Source organism: Pteronotus mesoamericanus, unplaced genomic scaffold (assembly GCF_021234165.1).
Source record: "Pteronotus mesoamericanus isolate MK-2021 breed Mesoamerican mustached bat unplaced genomic scaffold, CSHL_Meso_final scaffold_651, whole genome shotgun sequence".
NCBI lineage: Eukaryota > Metazoa > Chordata > Mammalia > Chiroptera > Mormoopidae > Pteronotus > Pteronotus mesoamericanus.
Window position 1 is genome coordinate 46,565,677 of NW_026555325.1, and position 21,326 is coordinate 46,587,002.

The 21,326-nt window shown below is 36.2% G+C and overlaps 1 protein-coding gene across 1 annotated transcript in view; it reads left to right on the forward strand.

Moving 5' to 3' along the window:
- Positions 1–2,476: 2,476 nt before the first annotated feature.
- ANKAR (ankyrin and armadillo repeat containing) overlaps positions 2,477–21,326 on the forward strand; it is a 53,349-nt gene continuing 34,499 nt past the window's right edge. The window contains exons 1-7 of the mRNA XM_054562746.1: positions 2,477–3,077; positions 8,133–8,570; positions 10,143–10,306; positions 10,840–10,943; positions 12,556–12,736; positions 14,038–14,257; positions 19,557–19,758. Of these exons, the coding sequence (XP_054418721.1) occupies positions 2,477–3,077; positions 8,133–8,570; positions 10,143–10,306; positions 10,840–10,943; positions 12,556–12,736; positions 14,038–14,257; positions 19,557–19,758 (1,910 nt within the window). The remainder of the gene's footprint in view (positions 3,078–8,132; positions 8,571–10,142; positions 10,307–10,839; positions 10,944–12,555; positions 12,737–14,037; positions 14,258–19,556; positions 19,759–21,326) is intronic.

A 21,326-nucleotide genomic window follows, 5' to 3' on the forward strand; every position in this document is an offset into this window, starting at 1 on the left:
GGTTTGCCCAGTAGCCTACAGTAGAATTTATAAATTTTTATAATAATATAGTTCAGTACTAAAAACAGCTGTCATTCACATAGTGCCTAATCAATTGAACCTCTAGGGGACCTCCAGGTCATCTGCTGCAGCAGGCTACTTTGTGCATGTTTGTTTTGGTTGGTTGGTTTTTTGCTGTATTTCCTAGAATGGCCTGATTGGTAATTATTTCCATAAACGCTGGGATAAAGTTCTATGTTAATCCTTAAACAAAGGAACAATCTTTCTGAAGGTTTGAGACGCCTGGAACAAGTGTCTGGGTATCTGAACAAGAAACATTTTAAGTAGAGATATTTATGTATATTGTTCATGCTTCATTACTGCAAACAGAAATCTCTTAAAATGATTCTTGACATCCCCTTTCCCAGCCCATGGTCTCCGTTAGCTTTCCTTCCTCTGCTATCTATGCATCTGATACTTACCACACTTTAAATAAACCTCTATGACCATCTGTGTAACTAAGCTCCTTGGGGATTGGGGTCTGCCCTGTGTTCCAGGTTCTCCCAACACAGTGCCTGGCTCATAATAGGCGTTCCATAAATGTTAAAGAATGATGATGGAGGTGGGATTCCAACTCGGCAACTCTCTTAGAGCCTGGTGCTGTCACCTCTGCCACTCCTTTTTTTTTTTTTTTTTCCAGAAACATGTAGTAAAAGTAGAAAGTAATAGTCAGGGTAACCAGAGCATGAGGAGGGGCTGATTTCTAAAGAGGGGGCGGGGTGGTGTACATGTATGGCAAGCATCTGAGCTGTCATCCGTGGTGCCCTAGGTGGGAGGACCCACCGCCCTGACCCGTGCACGGCAGGCAGGCTCGGTGGAGGGCTTCCAGGGAAGGGCCGCCCCACGGAGGGAGCAGGCCTCCCCAGGCTCTCGCCTAAGCAGGCCTCCTGACGGTGGACTCCCACCCTGAGAGAAGCCATTCCAGATGACCACTGTCTCCAGCCCGCCAGGAATATCACGGCGATCCGTGTGGACGCAGCTTCCCTCTCCAGGACAAGCAAACAAATCGTTTGAAAGTAGGTTTCTACACTTTCTCCTGTCTTTTCCCCTTTCCCTTGTCCATGTGGACATAGGTATTGGATTTGCTCATGGACAGACTTTGGTTAGTCCTGATTCTGAAGGTGTGAAACCTTAGGCACGTTCTATGACCTTCTTAGTCTCCATTTCTGTCCACATAGTGGGGATAACTACTCTCGAGTCCTCACAGCATCAGTATCCCCTCTTAACTTTCCAGAAATGCAAATTCTCTGGCCCCAGTGCAGCCAACTGAATCAGAAACTTTAGGGTAAGGTCCAGAAATCTGTTTTAACAAGTCCCAGGGGTGATTTCAATGCAGGCTAAATTTTGAGAACCACTGTAAAAATTGGGGGGGGGGGCACAATGAAATATTGATATGGAGTTAAATATTAGATGTTCAGTAAATAATGGTTATGGTTATTATTATTCCAGGAAGGGAGAAGTAGTTAGTTAGTTACAATGAAACAGAAAGGTAAGCAGGCAGTTCTTGTCTTTCCTTTTCTTTTAAGCAAATCTTTATGATCTTGCCTTAAAAAAATAAAAATAAAATAATAAATGCCAAAAAGTCTCTCCAATAAAATATAGCTATGCAACATTAGCTTCTCATGTATAAACTTACATTTCTTTTTGACATACTTAGTATTTTTTGACTTCTTTAGAAAAACAGAACAAGATTAGTGTTAGTTTTACTATTTTAATTGTTTTAATTCAAATTACAACTTTCTCATGCTGCAATTGGCTTAAGATCAGAAAGTATAATAGATCTACCACATGACCCAGCAATTCCACTTCTGGCTGTTTATCTGAAGAACATGAAAACACTAACTTGAAAGATATGTGCACCCCTATATATATTGCAGCATTATTTACTGTAGAAAAGATATTGCAAACAACCTGTCTCCAACAACACAATGGAATATTATTTAACAATAATGAAGAATGAAATCTTGCCACTGTGACAACATAGATGGACCTAGAGGGAATTATGCTAGGTGAGGTAAGTCAGACAGAGAAATAGAATTGCTGTGTGGTTTTACTTATGTATAGAATATAAACAAAACAAACAGATTTGTAGATACAGAGAACAAATGGATACTTGCCAGAGGAGAGAGGGGTGGAAGAATAGGCAACAAAGGTGAAGGGGGAATAAGAGGTACAAACTTCCAGTTATAAACTAAATAAGTCACAGGGATGTAATGGACAGCACAGGGAATATAGTCAGTAATATAATAACTTAGTACAGTGACAGAAGGTTACTAGTCATATCATGGTGATCATGCTGTAAAGCATATCAATGTAGAATCACTGTGCTGTACACCGGAAACTAATATGATGTGGTATGTCAACTATAATTTTATTGCTTTTTTTCTTTTTATTTATTACAGAAAATTCAAAAAGGATACACTAGAATTAATTAGAAATGTTAAAACTGCCCAAAAAAGGATTACCTAAATTTGATCAAACTCAAGATGAAGAAACCTACCTGGAAAATTTAGCAGTGCAGAGAAATGCTTCTGCCTTTTTTGAAAAATATGATCGGAGTGAAGTACAAGAATTGTTAACTGTCGCACTAGTTAACTGGTTGTCTGGGAAAGAAGACGTCCACTCTCAAATGGACATCCCGAGTGGAATTATGAGTCAAATGAATAATGTAGGCTTCAGCACTGCGATTCTGCTGACTCCTGTGGACCCTACTGCCCTTTTAGACTATAGAGAAGTCCATCAGATCATAAGAGAGTTGGCTGTTGGAATTTATTGCTTAAATCAAATTCCTTCAATTAGTTTAGAAGCTAATTATGATCAGAGTTCTTCTTGTCAATTACCTCCAGCTTATTTTGATACCAGAATTGGGCAAATTCTGATCAATACTGACTACATGCTGAAAGCACTGTGGCATGGAATATACATGCCCAAGGAAAAACGAGTCAGGTTCTCTGAGTTGTGGCGTACCATCATGGACATTGATCCAGATGGAAAGCCTCAAACAAATAAAGATATTTTTGCAGAGTTTAGTTCAGCAGGTAAGAGAATATAACACATTTTATTTTTATAAGAAGCCATTTAAAAAAATTGTGTTGTGAATGAAAGAGATTTTTTTATTGAGTTTATTAGAGTGATGTTGGTTCACAAAAACCATGCAGATTTTAATTGTACAACACAACAAAACATCATCTGCACACTACATTGTGCATTCATCACTCAAAGTAAAGTCTCTGTCTCCATCTATTCCCCCTTGCCCACCTTCACCTACCTCCACCCCCCTTTCCTTCTGGCTATCACCACACTATTGTCTGCATCTGTGTGATAGATAGATAGGTAATTTTTTTTATTAATCCCTTCACTTTCTTTCATCCAGTCGCCCACACTCCCTCTCCTCTGACAGCTTTCAGTCTTTTCTTTGTATCTATGCCTCTGTTCTTTTTTGTCTGTCAGCTTATTTTGTTCATTTAGATTCCACATATAAGTGGGATTTTATGGTATTTGTCTATTTCTGACTGGCTTATTTCACTTAGCATAATGATCTCCAGGTCCAGCCATGCTGTCATAAAAGATAATTTATCTGTGGCTCAGTTTTAGGTATTTAGCCACATTCTTAAAAGAGATTTTTTGAATTCCAAAGAATCCTTTCAATAAAATTTTAATTTTTTCAGCATCACCAAAAGTTATGTTTTAAGTCAAACAGCTTGCCTCTCTCATCTTAATTGCCATTTTCTACAGAACAGATCAGATTTCAAATACCTGATGGAGGATTTTCAGTTTATACTTTTTGTCTTACAGGGCCTAAGTAGGAAAATCCACAATAAAGCCAAGGATAGATGGAGTGCAATGAGAAAAATCTCCAAACTTGAAAACAAAATGATTACCAGATTCATTAGCCATCTACATTGCTATTTTTATAAACCTCAAAAATGAATGATATAAGAATGGAAATTAAGGATAAATAATGTGCATCAGCAATCCAAGCTTTGGTATTTTAGTAACATTTGGTTTCATGAATATTTATCCTTGATTTACCTAATTTTTAAATCCCCCCTTCTCATGGTCATAATTCTCTAATGTCTGTGTATAAACAATAGATGCTACTAAATCCTGATGCATCCCCTTTAGCATATTTCTGTTTTTTATTGAAGCTTTAAGATTTGTTCCCCATGGTTCTTTTACAGCAGGCCATGTGAAATGGAGAGTGAAATGGGAACTGTGTGACACTGTTTCTAACAGCTTTCATTGATCAAACATATTTAATCATTTTCTAAATTTCTATAGTTTTTGGGCACAGGCTTAACAAGTCTCAATTCTGGTAAAAAACAAATTAGAATTTAACTTGACTGGAGGAGAGAGTCTGGCAATTAATTTTAGATATATTTTATCATATCTGAAACTAAAAAAGAGAGACAGCTCATCCTTCAGAAATAAAATGTCACCCATATGGTGTGGCTCAGTTGGTTGGGCATTGTTCCACAAAGTGAAAGTTCATCATTTTGATTACGGGTCAGTGCACATGCCTGGGTTGTGGGTTCATCCCGGTTGGGGAACATATGGGAGGAAACTGATCAATATTTCTTTCTAACATCGATGTTTCTCTCCCTTTCTTTCTCTCTCCCTTCCCCATTCCTGAAAAATAAATAAAATCTTTAAAAATAATATTTTAATTTTTTATTCAGTCTATTTTGATACATACTCTTAATATGGCAAGAAGTTTTTGCACAATCTTACTAACAGAGAAAAGAATTATTATTGTCCCATAATTGGCCAGATTTCCCTTGGTTAAATAGAGCTAATAACAGAAAGTTCTAATGGTAAGTCAGGTGGAAATGAATCACTTTTACCTGAAGTGGACATCTAATTGAAGAGAAAAGTATCTGGAAAAAAAACAATTTTCATTTGTCTATGTAAATCTGGTTACTAAAGAAAATACTTTGAAAACTCAACTAGTTGTTTCTTAATCTCTCAATAGAATGTGGAAGAATTATGATCATTTGAATATTTAGTGTGTCCACTTATTTGTATTTTCTTTGATTTCTATCTTCAGTGTCTTAAAATTTTCCTATACAGGTGTTTTACATCCTTGGTTAAATTTACTTCAAGTTATATTTTTTTTATTCAATTGTAAATGGGATTGTTTTCTTAGTTTCCCTTTCTGATAGTTCATTCTTGGTATGTAAAAATGCAACTGATTTCTGGGTATTTGCTTTGTATCTGCTGCTTACCTGAATTCATTTATCAGTTCCAGTAGTTTTTTGGTGGAATCCTTAAATTTCTCTATATACAGTATCATGTCATCAGCAAATAATGACAATTTTACTTCTTTTCCAAAATAGATGCCTTTTATTTCTTCTTCTTGTCTCATTACTGTGGCTAGGATTTCTAGTACTATGTTGAATAAGAGTAGTGAAAGCAGACATCCCTTTCTTGTTCCTGATCTTAAGGAAAATGCTTTTATTTTCTGCCTTATGAGTATGATGTTGGCACTGGGTTTGTCATATGTGTCCTTTATCATAAACGAGTGCTGGATTTTATAAAATACTTCTGCATCTATTGATATAATCATATGATTTTTATCCTTAATTTTGTTTATGTGGTGTATCACATTTACTGATTTGCAGATATTGTACCAACTTTGCATCCCTGAAATAAAGCCCACCTGATCATGGTTTGTATTCTTTTTAATGTATTGCTGGATCCAGTCTGTTACTATTTTGTTGAGGATTTTAGCATTTCTTTTCATCAGGGATATTGTCCTATTATTTTCTTTGTAGTGTCCTTATCTGGTTTTGGAATTAGGGTAATGCTGCAAAGAAATAAAAGTTTGATGAATATTTGTAAAGGTTGAGAGTTTAGGAAGGATAGGTGGTGTTAGCTCTTCTTTGAATGTTTGGCAAAATTCACCTGTAAAGTCATCCTGTCCAAGAGTTTTGTTTGTTGGAAGTTTTTTTGATTACTGCTTAGATTTCATAGTTGTAATCAATCTGTTCAGATTATTTCTTCTGAATTCAGTTTTGGAAAATTATATTTTTCTAGGAATTGTATGTTTCTAGGAAATTTCTAGAAGAAATTTCCATGTCTTTTAGATTGTTTAATTTGTTGGCATATAGTTGTTCATAATATTTAATGCAGTTAATATGGTAAGTTACTTTCAAGGAATTGTTTTCTTATTTTTCCCTTCTCAGTCATTGATAACTAAATCAAACATTATATACATGTGCACCAAATATACATATATGTTTGTAAATGACTCTAGTTTGATTTACTCATCTTACAAATATTCAGTGAACTTTTATTTCTTGCTGAGACACAAAAATAAGTCTGGTGTCAAGGACAAGTAAACAGTAAGGCTAAATGTAAACACAATGAAAAAAGGGCCATTACCTGCCGTGTTTATCCCTGTATGTTTAGTGCCTAAAACTGCCTGCCACATTGTCAGCATCAACAAATGTTTGTTAAATTGCATTAAATGAACTGAATTAATTCACTTAACGAAGGGTTGTTGCACATCCTGAGAGATTAAGTCTAGCAAGGCTGTCCCAAGGGCATTTAATAATTGTCAACTCAGGGAACAGCCCCTCATCCAGGATGTCATCCTTCTACTTCTGTCTCAGCTGACGGATTCTTCTGTAGGCACTTTCTCCTCTTCAAAATACATTCTCCCATTCTCTGCTCTCACTCTCCCCTCCATTCCATTCTTCCGCCTCCTCTCCCGCCTCTCCTCCCCCTCTCCTCTCTCCTTCCCCTCCCCTTTTTCTTCCTGCTGTGCTATCTAGGAAAGGCAATCTCAGGGTCTCAATGCTCCTTAACCTTATACTATGACCTGTCCTTTGCTGCTTTAAATTTCTGAGTCTTTCTGTGCTGACAACTGACTTGTTCCCACCCACTCCAGCCCAGTAAGTCTGAGAGGTGTCAGCAGTGCTCTGACTCACATTTAGATTTTGTAGAACTGTCAGAAACACTTTAATTTCTTTATAAACTCTTAATAATTTATTTTACTAACTTTTGCCAAAGGGATATGAATCATAGTAGCCATTAAAAAATTAGAGAGTATTGTGGAGAGATAGTTAAATAGATAGAAAGAATTTATCTATCTTAAATTATCTACCTTGAGGGGAAAAAAGGAAAGAGAGGAGCACATTAATGTATCATTTACTCTTTAAGGTTATATGTTACAAACAAACTACACACTTTATTGAAAGTTGTATTTTATGATTCTAAGCTGTTTTCTCAAGCTTAAATTAAGCATAACATTATAAATGCAACTATCTTATCTTTATTTTTTCAAAATCAGTTTGCATTCAATATTATCTGTATTAGTCTCTGGTGTACAGCATAGTAGTTAGACAATCATACACTTTACAAAGTGATCCACCCCTATATTTCCAGCCCCCTTTGACACTATACCTGGTTATTACAATAATATTAAATATATTCGCTATGTTGTACTTTACATCCCTGTGACTCTTTTGTAACACTATTTTGTATTTCTTAATCCTTTCATAAATGCAACTATAAAAAGATATTATTAGAAACAAGAAAGTCCTTAATTTCATCATAAGTGGAAAGAAAATATAACAGGAAATTTGTCATTTATAATTGAGTAAAATCAAGTTTTAATTATTTGATTTATCATGGTTAGAAGGAAAGCTATTTATTGCATGTTTATCTTCTGTTATCAGCAAAAACAAAAAATAGGTAATATAGGGCTTAAAAAGCAAATTACACTTTTAGCCAAAATGAGATGCTGATTTCCTGTCTAAAGGAAGATAACATTTTCTTGTTCTTTCATGTTTTCCCTGATTTAAAGTTGGAACTTACATTATTGTTTTCATGGTATTGTGTTTCTTCTCCTTTAAGGAGACTGGAAATCTATTGGTTTTAATTCTACACACTTCCATCTTTCTTTACTCTGCTTAGTTACCACGCTTCTGTCTGTTTTTCACTTTTAACAATTTTATTGGCATTTATTGTCCCTTTACTGTCATGTTAGTAGGATTTCAAGATGAAACCTGTGTTTAATCGGCTGTTATTTATCTAGGAGCTAAGTATGAAGTTTTCACTAGCTAAAATTTTTCTTTGTTACTGTGAAGGTTTGATTGATATTACAAAGGATCCAGACTTTGATGGAATCTATGATGAAGACATGAATGAAGATCCAACATATAATCCCAATTGCTCTGAGGAAAAAGCTGTATTTATGAAACATGCTGAAAATATTATGCTGAAGTTGACATTCAGTACTACACAAATTCAACAGTGTGAAAATGTTTTTATATTTGAAACAGCCTATTGGCTTACTAATGCTATAAAATGTTATCAGGATTATCTTGATATTTGTACCTACCAGAGAATACAGCAAAGGTTATATCTTCAAAAAAAGGTTATTCAAAAACACTTTGAGAAGAAAAAAGAAATCAAAAAAGGGATAGGATATCTAAAGTTAATATGTTTCCTGATTCCATTTCTACTGAATTTAAAAAAGAAAATGAAAGTCCCATATTTAAACAGTCTGCTTCAGCCCTTTTCAGGTGAGTATCACCAAAAGTCAAACATAAAATATAGATATATATTAAATTTATATTTAAATTTAATTTTGTTTTAGTATGTTATTATAGGCATGTAACCTAGCTGTTTCTTGTTAGAAAGAAGAAACAAGATTTAATGTCTCCAAAGTAATTGAGTATAGTTGGTATTTGTACATAGTACTTGGTCTATATAATTGGCATATAATTGGTATACAAACCAATTATAAGGGCTATAGAAAGTCTTAAATTCTGAGAAACTTGGAAATATGTCCTATTTATGATGGGACAACACTGTAGATATACCATATTTCATCCAAATTACTCTATAAAGTCAATGTGCGCTTCTTTGTAAAATTCCTATCATGTTTTTCATGTAAGTTTATAAATTGATGCAGAAATTAATATGAACTGCTAAAGGATCATGAATGGTCTTAATTTTCAGCAAAAAAGATGAGAACATATTTTAAATTTTTAGTATATGGCTCTGCAGTTAACAAATAGACCAATGTAAGAGAACAGAGGGCTGAAATAAGACCATGCTTAGGTGGCATCTGACAGGACAGCAGTGCAAACTCTTCCTCCCACCCAAATTAGCACACAATTTACGTATTTTCATTGAGACCCAAGCATGTGGGTTACCTATTCAGATGACAAATAGAAATTTTGTCAGTAGAAATTTTGCAAATCACTTAATGAAAATTCATATCATGAGCATTCAAATGGTAAAGATTATCCATATCTGTCAACTATTTAAAAATGGATTCGTGACAATACTTGTCTGAGGGTGAGGGTGAGGGGATGGTGAATGTATCAAACTAAGAGGGCCTTGCATAAAGAGGGTGTTAGCTATATCCGTAATGTTTCATTCCTTAGATTATTAAAACCAAATATGTTAAGAGTTAATAATTAATTTCAAGGTGCTGAGATTAAGGAGCAATACTCTTCTTTGTACTTTTCTCTATGTGCCTTTTACTTTTTTCAAAATACATTATATACTTTATATTGATGAAACCATATTCTGCTAACAAGTCAAAATATTGAACAAACCTAATCCTTACTGATACTTTAGAAAATTATTTTTAAATTAAATATTTTATGTGTGGTTTTATTACTTTCCAGGAAAGTGGGCTGGTTATTTTTGTAATGTGAGAGACACCCCCTTATTTCTTTTTAATGTCACTTTTTAGCTAAACTAACTCAGTTAAATTTTTGTTTATTTAACCAAAGATTCTCTAAGGAATAAGATTTCAAATCTTTTCTGATATTTAGAGATAATATATTACTTTTGAGCTCACACATAGAAATCAATCAATAGAATAATGTTTTGACTATTCTTTTGGAATATCTATACAATAAAACCACAGAGAATACCCAAAATATATGACATAAATATAGTCTAATGTTTAAAATATACACTAAGAGCATAAATAATTTTGTAGACTACAATTGACAAATTTTTCACTTTATGTGGATTTTTCACTTTGTTTACATAGATGAAAATCTAGATTTCCAAAATATGATTGTTTATATGATGTTTTTCACTTTTTAAATAAAAGTTTGTTTTTATTTTTGGAGATGACAAGGTCAAGACAGAGCGAGAATTGCCTCCATTTATTTACGGGCAAGATTTTAAATGCCAGAACTTTCACTACACAGTGGATCAGTATTTTCATGTTCATGGAGGAATTGAATTTGATATCACCACCCCTTCAATTGAGAGTGCTTTGGAAGATGTTAAGGTTTAAATTATTATTGTTCCTGAAATGGTTTGTCATTTCATACCTCTTTTATCCTATTTTCCATTCAGAAACAGCCTCTGTTCATACAGACAGAAGGCAGCCTACAAATGACTATCTTCCCAACTCACTAATTCTCCATACATTATGTAACACACATGAATTAAGAGCCCTCGATTAGTAAACCAAAAAGTATAGAAGTCCATGACCATTCACTGCATGTTCTGTTTTCTTCAAAGATTAGTATTATAACAGAGATTCTCTAGAATTGGGGAATAATAATTCTTCATCTGGAACGTAGTAAAATATACATTTCAGTTGTCATTGCTTTTCAACCTTTTCTATATTTCTTTTCTTTTGTATTTTTTTCTTCATTCTCAAAGTAGGGATCTGACACATGCAGTTATTATTAGGGTCTGGGGGAATATTACATTTTAAAAAATTGTCCTTTATATGTATAAAATTTCATCTAAACACATCATAATTGTTTAGATTTGTTTAAAGATATGTATTTACTACATTACTTATTATTTTAGAACAATTTAGAAAAAATACGAGATTGTGCTGCTAATATATTTGTAGAAGATTCAGCATACAAAGAATATTACTCAATACCAGTCATGGAACTGAATGGAAAAAGGTAAGGAACTTTAAGTAAATATTCACAGTAGCCACAATTTGTTGAAAGCAGAAAACTGGAAAGTGTCAAAATTCAAAGGTTAACTTAAAACCTTAAGATGGAGATCTTAAAACAATAAAAACCCCCAAAATGACATACGAACTCAACAGAGTATTAAATGTTATGTTATTACTTCATGAACTTTCATCTATTCGGTGTAATAATCCTCTGAGCTGGTAATTATCATTAGCACAGTCTGATCCATACAGCTCCATAATGTTCTAGAGTTTATCACCACTATGATTTGAAAGCCTTCTGAGTAGCATTCAGGATACCTGCTCCTTGATTTCAGAGCCTGGAGTCTAGTTAGTTAGGCAAGTCCTTATTAATGAAGGTGGCAGCTCCATAAGTTGGGGCCCATGGATAAAGTGAAAAGTACCACCGCCAGGCCGGGCACTGTATTTGCAAGGTGAGGGTGAAGACAGCCTTTAGTTTATATTCTTGTGGTCTAGTTTCCTTTTGTTAGAGAAGAAGGATGACAACCTCAAATAAATGTGAGCAGGTCCTCAGACATGCTTACATATGTACAGAGGTCTATAATATTCAGAAAACTGAGATTGAACTAAAGGTCAAGGAAGAGGACATTAGCCTCTGATCATTTCATAACAGAGTGTTTCCCTAAGGCCTTCCTTTAACTGACCAGCCGGGCCCAGTTTTCTGAGCATAGTCGGTCACGGGCTCACTTCAGTAAAAATGTGCGCAGTGGAACAAACTTCTCAGCACCCGTAGGAGAACTGATAGTCACGAAACAGTAAAGTGAAGAGCCATGGGAGGGGGTTGACCACTGACAAGAATACTGTATTTACAGCAATAAATATTTACAGTATTTGAAGCAGAAACCCAGGTAACAGTAAGAGGCTTCCCACTGGCAGAGGTGCTTGCCACTGAAATCTGGGGATGGGTAAACCTATCTCAAGGGCAGAAGTGGAGAAAGGCCACCATTTTCTTTCACCAGTGATAATAAGCAACTCCAGAGATCAGTCACTCAAAATTTTGTTACTTTTCCATTCCGGATTGAAAGGGGCCTGGGGCTATTTTTTACCTCTGTCTCAAGGACCTGGAGCGGGGAGGGGGGGTCGCGGAGGGGCGGGGGGCGGGGCGGGGGCTTCTCTAGTCCCCTGCTGCAGTGAGTGGAAGTCAAGCAACCATTACCCAATCATCATTCCAGGTCAGACTCAAGGTAAACTCTTGAGAAAGCAAATGAAGGAATAATTAGATTAAAAGGGTTAATACATAAATTTGTTAAAGGAGAGTAGGCAGATGGTTAAAAGGTAAGCCTAGAATTCCTTCGGGCAAGACTTAGGGCTTCCAGTGATTTTCAGGCAATGCTCCTAGTCACTGGCATGGGAAGGACAGAGTCAATTAGAAGAACCAATATGGAGAAGATACTTGTTATAGAAAGACTTGGTTTTTAACAATTGGTAACCATGTTATTAAAATATTTACGATCAAGTACAATTTAAACTATATTTTTATATTTAATTGTTATTTAAAAAAGTTTACTGGGATATAAAAAAAGTAGCAAACCACTTCAAAGTCAGAAAAACTTATCTTTTTAAAAATTTTTTTATAGCTACTATGTGATTTATTTTGAACTTGAAACTTTCTATCAGCAACTATATAAGACACAGTGGTGGGGAGCCATAAATGAAATAATGAACAATCTGAAACTGAAAAGACTTCCACTGACAGATGCTCAATTACATGAACAATTTAAGAAAAAGTTTGGCTTCAAGAAAGCTATGAAATGCAAGGTACTTCAGTAATTACCACATAATTCTGTGTAAGAAGTTATATATCCTAAGAATATGTCTCGAATTTTTACCTCAGGGATAAATAATAGGTTAAGTAGAGTTTTCAATAAGAAATAAAAATTCCACATTTTAGCAGCTGAAAAGCTATACTGGTTTATAAGTTTATGGAAGGGTTATAAAACAACCTGCTAATAAACTGGATTATGATTTTAATAATGACTAATATTTATTGAGTGCTAAGTTTGTATGTCAGGCACTATTATAAATCTTTTTATCAAACTCTTTCAAGGTACTACTAGTATTGTCATTATTCCTATTATACAAATGAGAAATTTGAAGTACAGCGAGGTAAGGATCTTTCCCAAATCACATAGCTCATAAATGGCAGAGGCCAGACTCAGTACTGGGAACTAAGACTAAAGAGCAAACCTAACATCCTGAAATAAATCTCTGCATCTGCTTGAACAAGCTTTGATTTATAGCTTCTGGAACTGATTTTTAAATGGCGAACTCACCAATTTCAAAGAATATCCTGGCATTTCTTACCATTTATTTGTTTAAATTTCTATAAATTTTAAAATTTAATAACATGTTAGTTTAACTTTAAAATATTAAGTAGTTGGGGCTCTGGCCAGGTAGCTCAATTGGTTGGAACATTGTCCTGATATGCCAAGGTTGCAGGTTCAATCCCCGGTTAGGGTACATACAAGAAACAACTAATGAATACATGGATAAGTGGAACAATAAATCAGTTTCTCTCTCTCTCTCCCTCTCTCTCTCTCTCAATCAAAACACAAAAAATTTAAATATTGAGTAGTTGGAATGTCTCAGAGAACAGTATGACATTTTTATCTTTTTGTTTTGAGCCCAAAAGCAAAGAACACCAACTATATTTCTACAGCTATATATTTTGAGTTTCTAGACTTCTAAATTAGAGCTATATTCTCAAATCAGAGACGGAACCCAAGGGTCTCCCTTTGCTTTTAAATTATTTCAGAAAGATATTTGTCTACTCTCTTCTACTTGTCTCCAAAGAAGTATCTGCAACTTCTCCCTAAAAAAATGGGGGGGGGGGGCTTCTCAAAAGCAATGTTTAAAGTTCTTGATGTTTCTTTAATAGCTCTAACAACTTCAACCATTGCCCATGAGACACTTTCCATGAGGATCATGTGAAAATACTACAGAAATTGAGAACCAATCGTGATTATATCAATATATTTCACTGTCCTTTTTTTTTTCAATAAGCCAAAGTTAAGGTGTATTTTGAAAAGCACTAACTCTGGCTTTCTTAATAATTTTAGAGTATCCCATTTGGCATGAAGTCTGCTGTTGAAAGAGGATTATCTGCTGTTTTCCACACATTCAGCCGTAAAACCTCAAGCTCAGCAATCAATGTTTCAGATGAGGCCGGTTATGCTATTTTCCATCATGCTGCTCTGCACAACAGAGTTTCCGTAATATGTCAACTGTGCTATGCTAACTTCAACATCAACCAGAGACGCTTTATTATGTTAAGCCAAGGCACTAATAAGTTTTTAAATCTTTTAAAAAGTTTTAAAATGTTTTTCTTTTTCTTACCTCTATTCAGCATTAAGAATACATGTCAATTTTAGACAAGGCTAAAATTTGGTATTGGTACTTAGAACAAAGTTAAGGGTTTTGTTTCATTTATTTCAGAGGGGCTCCTTTTAATTTTCTAAGAATCACTTAATTGCTTCCTTGTCTATTGTTATGTGTGTATTGTGTCTCTGTCACTTGAACGTAAGTTCCATAAAGGTCAGTGATTTGGTTTACTTTGTTTGCCATGGTATCCTAGTGCCCAGAAGAAAGCCTGGCTTTGATTGGTGCAGGAAATTTATTGTCGCATGAATGCATGAATGTATGAATGTGAGGTAGCATTTGAGAATCACTGGCACAATGTGCAGTGATTTACTATAGAAATTCAGAGACGAGAGAGAAATAGAGACCTTAGCAGAACATCCATTTCTATCCCAGCAGCTCAGCCAGGGGATAGTTTCTTCACATGACATAAACTTAAATTATATTTAATAACAAAAATTTCCTCTATAATAATTTTTAAGATTAGTGACCTCTTTAAGCTACCCCTGTTTAAACTTTGAAAAGCACATTTTTCTGGTTCTTAGCTATACCTACATACGTACATATTCTTTGGAACATATTTAACTGGTACAAAAGTAATAAAGTTGAAAGTGAGGATGGGGGTCCTCCAAAAGTGAAGAGAGAAATAGAGACAAAGGGTCAGGGATGGCTGATGCAACAATATTGGCAATAAAAGAAAATGATGGTTTTATATTTTAACTAGCTATCTTAATAAGCTGTGTTAAATTTTCACTCATCAAAATGAAATGTTCTGCTTTCATCCTTTTGACTACTAATAAATTCTGTACTCTATCACTATAATTAAACTGTTTTGATAGGAAGATGCTTCTATTACTTGATTAAAATATTCAGTACAGAATGCACTTAGTTAAAATAGAGCACAAATTCAGTCAAATTAAAATGCAATGGGTAGATATTATTTTAAAATGTGTTATATTTTAAGCTTTTTTTGGTGTGAAAAAAATCTTTGATAAATTAGAGTCTCTCATTCATCCCATGACTACTTGAATTTCCATCGGCTGAGAATTGGGTAGATTTTGAAGTATAGAAAATGCTCAAGTCTACTGGCACTGTCTACTATTACTTAACCAACACAACACTGTCTCAACTGTGAGTTTTGACAAAGCACTTGAGAGGCAGCATTTCCAGGTCTTCTCTGACATGATGTGAGGTGCACGCAGTGTGCCCAGGTGGCTTGACCAAAGGTTACACCCAATCCTGTTTGATGAAATTTGTGTGTACACATAGTCTCTTTTTTCTTATTAATATGAGTCTATTTTGATTAATATAGGAAACTGTTAAATAATAATAATTATATTTCTTTGTGTATTTCCTTTTAAAATAGAGCCATCAAAAATGGATGTGAAGAAAGAAAGAAATGGTAAGACAGAAGTAAAATATTTGGTGCATTTTAAAATGTTATTGCCTATATTAAAACTTTTCTTATAATCTCCACAATGCTCTGTCTATGAGACTGTCACATAATGATGTTTTATAATCATTTTGAAGTATAAACTCTTTCTACCTGTGGTTACTCATATTCCTCCTAAGTTTGTTTGTTTTATTCATATTTTAACTGTGAAATTTGCAGTCACCTCTACTTATTTTTATACAATCAGATCCAAAAGTGATTTTGATACCTTAAACAAGCAAAAACCAGTTAATATTATTTAGATATGCTGCCATCTAGTGACAACAACAATCTATGAGGTCTGAGGGATGCGTGGGCTGACTGAGGAGAGAAAGTATACGGCTATACTTTCATAATCTGTGTTAGATAACTCAGTGAGGGTTTATTTTTAAAGAAACCATTTACAAAGACCTGAATGTTGTCAGGGGAGGGTGGTAGTATCAAGCCAGCCACCTTGCATTGGTGGAGGAGCGCAGCGAACCTGCAAAGACCTCAGAGCAGGAGCCTCTCAGAACAAGCAGCACAGGGCGGGAGGTAAAAGATGAGTGGGCCTGCAGTGGGGAAAAAAAGGTTATCTGGTTCACCTACCCCGTAGAAACTTACAGCTGAGTAACAATAGTGTTAAAGGGGAAAAAATTGGGACAACTCTAATAGAACAACAATAAAAAAAATCATTTAAAAAAAGAATCATTTTATGGCTGCCTCATATAATAGTACTTGCTTGTTCAGTGTGTCTCCCTCACTTGAATATAAACTCCATACAGGGCAAGGATTTGGTTTACTTTGCAATGGTATCCTAGTGCCCAGAAAAAAGCCTGGCATTGGTAGGTACTCAGGACATAGTTGCTGAATGAATGCATGTATGGATGAGTGCAGAGTAGCATATGACAATTACTGGCATAATTAATATGCAGTGATGTACTATAGAAATTCAGAGAAAAGGGTTCTCTGAACTCTAGACCAGAGTTCTCAACCAGAGAATAGTTTCTTCGGACTACATAAACCCCACCAGAGCTTCCCTGGTTCTAGAACACATGACTTTGGACAGTGTTTCTCATCTTAACCACTCTTGATACTGTGGGCTGGATAATCGTTTCTTGTAGGAGGCTATCCTGTACTCTATAGAATGTTTAGTAGTATCCCCATCCTCTACCTACTAAATGCCAGTAACAACCCCCACCTCAGTTGTGACAAGCAGAAATGTCATCAGACATTGCAGATATGTGTACTGGGAGGTTCTGTGATAAACTTTCAAATTCATATGAATCAGCCAGGGATCTTATTAAAATGCAGCATCTGATCCAGAGGGCCTGGGTGGGAGCCAAGATTCTGCATTTCTATCAAACATACTTTAAAATAGTAAGAGGGGGTTTATAGGAACAGTGCTCCTGCCCTTTGGTTGTCCTGAAATGGTATTTGGAGAGCAGTAGACAGGAGAGAATGTCAGAGGGGAGGGTGCTGTGGTTTAAAAAAAAAAAAAAGTTCTTCAGGTCATTCTGATACATTTCTCCTGCTGAGAGCAGCCTACTGCCTTCCCTTTGGTTGAAATGAACCAATATGCTCTAAGTCCTACCATAGGTCTCAGTCCTTCGGGGAGCCTGTGCTCTTGGACTGTGAATTTCACATGCCCTTGTCAGTGCTCTCCCCCACCTCAGGTGGATCAGGGTGGCTGCATTGGATATTTCCTTCCCCCAGATGAGTAAGGTTCTGATACCCCAGAAGTTTAGCTCCTGCAAAATAGTTTCTCCTGCAGAAAGGCTTGTTAAAGAAAACAGAATGCTCTGCTGTGTTTTGAACAGTTCCCTTTCCCTTCCTCCTGGAATCAGGGAGGGATTTTTTTTCTCTGTGAAGACCTGGAAGCAAAACTCACTCAAGGGTAGGGATCCCTCTGACTGGGTCCCCTGGAGTTTTTAACACTCAGATTTGTCCGCATTGAGCTGCCAGCAATTTGTAGATTACAATTCAGGTCTTTCCACCCCAGCACTGGTTCCTGTGCAGGTTTCTGCTCTTGTGTTTCTGCTCTGATTAAGTTGTGATTCTCAGAATCTGCCTGCCTAGCTCTCCAGTTCTGGGGACAGCATTTTTACACTGTGACCTCATTTCTCTAAGAGACCTAAGAAGAGTTGTTGATTTTTCAGTTTGCTCAGCTTTTTACTGAGGTTAGAATGGAGTGATGACTTTTAAGCTCCTTACATGCTAAACCAAAAACAAGTAAAACTAAGCAGTAACTTTAAATAGATTTATTTCAGATGTTATAGATTTTCAAGACTATGACAGAAAGCTTGGACTCCTAAGGCAGGCAGAAGGCTGTTGGAAGAAAAATGGTCCTTTTTTTTTTTTTTTTTTTGAGAAATTGAGGAGTTAGCTAGACCCTGGTCAGGGAAGTGTTGTCTGGGGAAAGGAAGCTTTCAGAAAGCAAGAATAGCCTAGGGTGACTGGATAATTCATCATCAGAATGAGGAGGACTTGATAATGGAAGGGCCACTATTAACATTGTTCTCGGGTGACAGTCATAGACTAATATTTTCCTGGGCAGCCTGGGATATGTGGTTGGTCTCCTTAAATTGGAAGAGCTATAAAAAGGCCCACATGAAGAAAACAAGGTGTGTAAGTTGTGGGTGTTTTAGAGGGTCGGAGTCCAGCTGGTGGTTCACGGTAAGTTGAAGCCCGTGGCTTTTCTTTCTTCTGTTCACGATCAGATGGCCTTGAGAAGCCACTGAAGAGTTTTAAACAAGGGGATAAAAAGGTCACATTTACATTTTTTTTAAAAAATGGATTGTGGAGGGGCAAAAAGAAGATGGGGACGTCAGCTGAGAGGTGATTATGGCTCGGAGGAGGGTGGCGGTGGCAGTGAAGACAGGTTCTACCAATATTTAGGATTGGTGATGGGCTGGTTATGGAGAGGAAATGAAAGGGAGGTGCCAAGGGGCCTTTCAGGTTTCCAGTTTGTAAAATTGGATGGCTGAGTGATGATCTCCTTCACTGACTTAGGGGACAGTGGAACAGGACCAGGTTTGGAGGGAAAGATAGGAATTCAATTTTGAATATGTTAAGTTTGAGGTGGTGTATAGAGATGCCTAGTCAGATGTTGGCGATACAGATCTGGAGCTTGGAGAAGAAACTATTCTAGAGACTGATCTCTAGAGACTGATCTACAATCCGGGGACTCACCAACTTACAGGTGGTAAGAGAAGACATTGACAAGATAAAAGGACCAAGACAGAGCCTTAAAACACATTTAGGTACAAAATGAGAAAATCCCAAAAGAGACTACAAAAGAACAGCCAGAGAGGTAGAAGAAAAATAGGATGGTATGATATCACAAAAGCCAAGGAAAGAAACTATTTTAAAGAGGTAGATGTGGTCAATTTACTGTTGAGAGGTCAATAAGATGAGAACTGAAAAGTGCTCACTGGATTTAGTGACATAGAAGCCTTTTGATTGAGGGTTGTTTTTTTTTTAATTTCTAAGAATCTTATAACAAAATATTTGAATTAAGTGGAAAATAATTTAAACAAGAAATAGTCTATCACAAGACTATTTAACACACTGAATTTTCCAATTATTTAATATTTTCAATGTTATTTATTCTTAATTTATAAAGAAGTATTCATTTTTAATGGTTAGACATCCTGAGTTAGAGAAATGTAGAACTGCCTACATTAATTTGTTCAGTACTTATCTTGGGGCTTCTATATCACATAATACTAAATTTTGGAGAGATATCAAAACATGTTTTTTAGGAATGATAGATCTTTGACCACTAAAGGAGTTGTCCATCCTTTCTAGGTCCAACGCCTCTGCACCTGGCCGCACAGGCTTGCTCATTAGAAACGACCATCTGTCTGCTGTGTTTCAAAGCTGATTACACGCTTTCTGAAAAAAGAGGCTGGATGCCCATTCATTTTGCCGCTTTCTATGACAATATCTGCATCATCATTGTTCTTTGTAGGAAGGATCCTAGTTTGCTAGAAGCTGAGGCAACAGCTGAGTAAGTTATTAAGCATTTTTAAGACTATACTTTTCTGCCGTCATAACTTGCCCGCAACACTGCCACTAAAAGAAATGGTTCATACAATTGACTTGAGCAACTGTGTAAGACTTACTCTGCCTTCCTTTCTGGCCACTATCTTCTTCTCCTACCACTTATCTTTAGAATTACACAGACAGGGCTTCTATTAATCTATGGATGTTGTCTGGAGGAATAAAGAATAAGCCCTAGCAAGCTCTCCTAGCCTTCTCCCAATGGTATGGTTCTACAAGCTAGTTTATCAGGTTTACTACTCAGTGCCCCAAAAGGACCCTGAGACTAGGGAGGAGAAAGTTCCCCTGAATTGGAACCTGTACAATCAGGAGGCAGCCCAAGGGCTCCATACCGGAACGGGGAGGTCTTAGGTGAGAGGAGACATATCTAGTGGTATCCAGGAGAAAAACACATTAAAAAGAAGTTAATCACATTGAAATAGAGATACATCCCAAACAAGTGTCTATTTTCACAGTCTTGCTGAGGACCAACTTTTGAGGGTAGGTACACTCTTGGCTGGTATTCAAAAAACCAAGTTATTGTTGTGAATCTCTGAACATGATTTAGGATAATTTCATTCAGATATTTCTTGGTCTGTGAATAACCTGTCCATTATTATTCAGTGGAGAAATTAATCCTCCCTCTAGGCTGGGGCAGAAATGTGTGCAGGGAAAGCTCTCAGGAAACTAGAATCTCTGGCTAATAGATTGTCTAACTAATAGATTCTGGAAAGATGCATGGAATGTGGAAACCAGAATTCAGGCCCTGGACTGTCAGGTCCTGGATCCATCAGAGTTTGGACAAGAAGGCTACAAGACTGCATGGATTGTAAAAGGTCAAACAACCGGGTATCCAAGGTAGAACATAAGGAAGAGAAGCAAAGGGATTCATAGAGAGGATGATTACAGAGGTTGAGATCTCCTCTGTGGACTTAATGAGGAGTGTGGCTGTGTTGAGTGTATGTTTGAATATGGAGCACAAATGTGAAGGTATAACAGGGAACTGTGAGATTGGAACCCAGATGGTAATTAGCATGGATGTTGAAGTCACTGACAATAGGAGGGACGTGTGGGTGAGGCAACTCATGAGCTAGGGTGTGGAAGGGGACCCACTTGAACAGGGGTCAATGGCAATGTGGAACTAGATAGGGTAATACAATGTGATAGCATATTTTTCAAAGGAGGCAAATCAGAGTGATGATGTTAGAAGTAACAGTAATCTTTATTGCTATGATTGAGTAAGAGAAAGAAAGCAACAGGAGAATAATCTTGTTAAAGTAGAAAAAGGAGAAAGTGAAGAGATGTTCACTATAAAGGGCAAGAATTTCCCAAGGGCCCAGGAATAAGGGAAGAGAGGAGAGGGCTTGGGGTCAGCAGGGCAGAAGTGAGAGTTCAAGAACAAGATGCAAGAGAAAGAGGTTTCATGAAGGGATGAAGGCATAGATATACGCATTTAAAAAAGTAATGTTTGAGGCAATGTAATAGGGTAAAAAGAGGAGAGGAGAATTATGTATCAAGACTGTGTGCTAAGTGCCT